The 5,000-nt window shown below is 35.5% G+C and overlaps 1 protein-coding gene across 6 annotated transcripts in view; it reads left to right on the top strand.

Moving 5' to 3' along the window:
- LOC122258968 (uncharacterized) overlaps positions 1-5,000 on the top strand; it is a 37,170-nt gene that overhangs the window by 10,257 nt on the left and 21,913 nt on the right. The window contains exon 5 of one of the 6 annotated variants that reach the window (XM_043025356.2): positions 16-2,724. The exons of the other annotated variants lie outside the window; for them this stretch is intronic. Coding sequence (XP_042881290.1) covers positions 16-333 — 318 coding nt within the window. The 3' untranslated portion in view covers positions 334-2,724. Of the gene's footprint in view, positions 1-15; positions 2,725-5,000 lie in introns of those variants that run through there. 6 annotated transcript variants of the gene reach the window in all.

Consider the following 5,000-nt stretch of genomic DNA (forward strand, 5'->3'; position numbering starts at 1 on the left):
CTTTTCTGTTTGCAGGACCCGATACCATCCTTGATTCACATGGTGGAGGGACCCGCTGGTGGGGAAACTCAGCCAAAATCTAGTCCCGGCTTTAGTGGCGCTGCCAACATGCACCTGCACTATGAGCCACACAGAGCGCAAGGCGCAAATGATCGCCAATACGAGTGCATTTTCTGTGGCCGTATGTTCAATCACCGGGGGACTCTGACACGGCATGTCATGATTCACACTGGGGAGAAACCTTTCTCGTGCCAATACTGCAATTTTAAAACTTCACGGAAAAGCACTCTCAGCTACCATATGCATTCGTTGCACAGTGCAGTGCTCAAATAAAATTGTGTAAATAGAATGGCTGGGTCTTTCTCTTTCCATAATCTATCAACATGAAAGATTATATTAAAATCAGTACATTTTTTAAAAATCATACAGTTTAAGAAGAATGTTTTATTTATTTTCATGTATTTATTTATATATCATCATCAAATTACACATATGAGAATAAGCCAGATAACAAAAGAAATGTAAACCTTTAAAACGGAGAATAAATAACTGCCTCTTAATTTGAATATTTCACAAAATCACAAAGAGCAAAGTAATCTTATTTTTTTGCTTAATTTAGAATCTGAAAGAGTAACCCATTCAGTTTTTCAGCATATTTTCATTTAAATCACAAAATATACAAACACGATAGATAGATAACACTCAAAATAGAATAAAGAAGAGGAATCATAAATATTTTGTAATGTTATTTGAAGAATATATAGTTACACAAGATTAATTACACATCTATCTAAAGCTTTAAGCTTTAATCACTTCAAATATAAAACACATACGTAATACTTTTCAGAGGAACTAGCATTATAAAGCGTGTATTCTTTAAAGTTCCTGCAATAAGTCAAGATTTCAAAATTATTCTTTTAATTATTATTATTATTATGATAAATATGATTATTATCGTCTGTATTCTTTCAGTCATTTTATTATTATTTACTATTGTTATTAGGAGTACTCCTTTTTTCACTGTTATCATCATTACCATAGATCATGTATATTTATGAACGGATTGGTCATGGCTGAGGGACTTGTAGATAAGGTTTTTGTGGTGAACTGTATTTACATACATTTTATGGGTTCAGTTAGAGGATTCATTGCTCGTGAGATTCATAAAAATGGGTCTGATTATTTTAGTTATTATTATTTTCATTTATTTTTTTTATTATTTTTGAGGGGGGAGTGGGAATAGATTTATGTATTCTGAAACATTTTTGGGGGGGATTTGAAGAGGCCTGCACCCAGGTTGTAAATAGTAAGCAAGACGTAGTTTGAAGATATCCACATGCTATGCATTTGTTGAAAGAGAAAGTGGGAGGGATATATGAAAAGATAAACAGGGAGACTATTTTCTTGAGTATGCAATCAGTGCTATCGTGTTTTCAGTGATCTGTTAAGTTGTGGTGTAGGCATATCATAGATCAAATAAAAAGATTCTTGCAACCCACAACTAAATTTTTTTACTTTTTTATCAATAGAAAATGAACATTTAACCCCTAAACAATGGGTGACAAGATATCATGTCAAGTGGTGGCAGCGTCAGCCACCAGGGATGAGATATTTCGTTGTTTCTATCCTGGCTGGCGCGCCGGGTGGTCAAGCATATAGCAAAGAGCCTGAGGCATTAGGCTTACCTATTTGAAATGTCCCGGCGTTTCGACCATTTGGAGCCATAACAGCCCCATTGTTAACGGGTCAAACCATTGGTCACAGTTTTAATAAAATATGTATACAGTCAAGTGGCGGTATTATGACCGATTCTGCCTTGACAGCAAATCATGCTGTCTGCTATTAACCCATTGCAGATGGGGATAAATTTGCTTGCCCAGCCTCCAGGATAAGTTTTATTTTAAAGAGAGACTGCTTGAAGCATTATAATTTGAATATTCCCACTCTCTTTCAATCATTCATTGAAAAACTAGAGCGTTTTTTGTGTTTTGTTTTTTTGTGTGTTTTATTGAGTTTAGAGACTTATATGTGCCATATGACAGGCTCTACCAGTGCTGCAGTAGACTAAAATTGTAGTATATTATCCATATTAGCTCATTATTTTCTTTATACTCAGTGTGATAGAAGTATTGCTGTTTTATGGGAGGACAAAAGGCAACTATATTTTTTTTGTATTATTGTGCTGTCATGAACGAATACGAAACATATAACCACCTACAATAAAGATAACAAGAAGAGGTAGGGAAGAGGAATGAAACCTGTGCTTGTGACTCTGAGTGCCACAGTGAAAGGCATCCATATTGGCACAGGAGTACATTTTAGACACTGGGCATGGATTGAGTCACCTTCCTCTTCCCGTTCTGACTGCACATCCTTCATCGGCGGTACTTTTGAGCAAGAGTTCGTCAACTTAGTGTGTGTCATCGCTCTATAAAGATAGTGCTTGCTAGAGACCGTGGATGGGTGCCATTCAAGGCTCTCTCTCCTGCTGGTGCTGGGAAAAAGTGGTGCCATCTAGGTTTTGGACGTTAAGCTAGCACGGTATTACGGTAATTATAGTAATTATGACTGCAGTAGCCATCATCACTCATTCCTTTTTCATAGCAAAATAAAATAGCACAGTGATCCAAAATCCCCGAACGTCATGTACGTCAGGACGCCCGTCGTCAGGCCAAAGCTCCTACGTCGTGTATGTCATGACACCCGTCCGCTGTGGGTTAATGGTTAAGATATATACTTTGACATGAAACATGTTTTCATCATTATTATTATTAATATTATTATTATTATCATAATTATTATTATTATTATTAAATGCCACCTATGAACAGGAAATGTAGTTTGCTGAAGTTAGGTATTCTTGAATCCAGTATTCTGGAAAAGTGAAAGACATTAACTGGTATTATTTACCTCTTCCGAGATGTTCCACATCTTAAGATGTTCAGGTTTGGCTTAGCGTCTTAAGGTGAGGGTTTTTTATTATATTTTAGGCTAAAAGTTTGATAGTTGAGTTTATGTATGATATTTTAGCAAAGTGATTAAAATTAGCTTGATTTCAATAAAAGGAAAACTGCAGTATGAAAGTAATCTGACTCTGTAAGAAAGGCCCCTCACAGAGGGGTCAAGAAAGAAAGAAAAAAAAAGATCTAACCTCCACATTCTTCACCATGTTACTTAACATATGAACAATGGGTGACAAGATATCATGTCTAGTGGTGGCAGCACCAGCCACTGACGACAAGATATTTCGTCCTAGCTATCCTCCTGGCCGGCACGCCAGGTGATTTGGCATGTAATGCTTGGCTTGCAGTCAGTGTGGGCGAATAGCCCGAGGAGTTAGGCTTATGTGTTTGAAATATGCCAGCGTTTCGACTTTTTGGAACCAAAACAGCCCCGTCGGCAAGGGTAGAACTTTTTTTCTTTCTTTCTTTCTTTAACTTGGTTGTATTATTTCATTACAGTTATCAGTATTATCTCCCTATTCCCATTCATTCTATATCTCAGTTACTGTAAAGGGTATGATAGAAGTGATACTTATTATTCCACAACACCTCCTGCTGCCTAATTTTATCTAGGAGAGATGGTGAAAGGTCTTATTTTCAAATGGAAGGCATTTATTGCAGCATTCTTCATGTGCATTTGTGTGAACTGCAAATGGGTATTCTATTTTTCAAATGTAAGTTGATAATGAAGGATTGAATATAGATAATATGATAAAAGGAATACAGTAGAGTAAAATAAACTGTAATTGTCACATGTGGTATAGTCTCAATGCAACAATCTTCAGTTGATGAATAATAGTTGGTATCCATACTGCTAGGGAACACTCTTTCCTCTTGAAACTGATGGGGATGGACGGCAGAAAATCATATGCATTAACAGATCTGCCATTATGAGTTGCTTGTGTAAGTAATTTTATTTTTCTCCTCCCTCATATTCTCTCTATATTTCCTTCCCTCTCCCACTCCTTGCACTCATTCTTATATTTACTATTCTCTCATTGCTTCTCATTCTACTCTTCTCTCTTCCTTCATTGTTATTCTGTTATCCGTCGTCTAGTGATAGTGATAGTGACGAGCTTCCATTGCAGTTTGTTTCCTGTGATTGATTAGACAAAGGAGACCAAATGGGCAAAGAGAGAGTAAAAGGCAGAGAGAGTGAGAGTGAGGGTGAGAACAAGAGAGGTTTGAGAGTGGGAGAGAGAGATACAGACAGGCATTTTAGTATTATTATGGAAAATACTGCTTTCTCTGAACATAAAGGAATGTATGTGATACAATGATACAGAAAATCATGTAGGCAAACATTTGAATATACTGAAAATATAGAAATATATTTTAAAAGAATAGAAAGAAATAGAAAATTACATTATAATGGGAGTTCCAAAAGGTCTCGATTAGAAAAAAAATGAAAAAAGAACTAAAACGTGTTTTGTTGATGTTTCTGATAAAATACACTTGCAAGACTGCATTTGTCTACAGCCCCATATACACAGAGTAATAAGATTGCTGTAAGATTGCTGCTGATAGTAACAACTATTACCAACAAGAAGAACAAGAAAATGCTTAGAATAAGGCATATCAGAAATAAAAGGAGTCTGTATTTTCTGTGATAGTAAAGCAAAGATATATCCAGAGCAAAATACATAGCAAATATTCATCCTTGATATGATTTTTGAAATTTTCACTACCTATGTCAACATTATTTTTGTTCCTATGGATATTGCTGCTATTACTTGTGCTCATAACAATATGGCTCTATTAATACTACTACCATTTTAGTACAACTAATACCTGTATTAATATTACTTTTACTGGTATGCCTCTGGTTTATAGTACTATATTTAGCATGACTACTGATACTGATACTGATACTGGTACTCTTTTGAGAGTGAGTGAGTTTGAGTGAATGAGTTTGTGTATGTTCAGAATTGAAAATAGATTATAGAGCTATTTTATTGTTATTGCTTATGAATCTCCTAATAAATTATTTTTGTAATC

The sequence above is a fragment of the Penaeus japonicus genome, unplaced genomic scaffold, assembly GCF_977035675.1.
Source record: "Penaeus japonicus unplaced genomic scaffold, GWHDUDI00000001_assembly GWHDUDI00000026, whole genome shotgun sequence".
In the NCBI taxonomy this organism is placed as follows: Eukaryota; Metazoa; Arthropoda; class Malacostraca; order Decapoda; family Penaeidae; genus Penaeus; species Penaeus japonicus.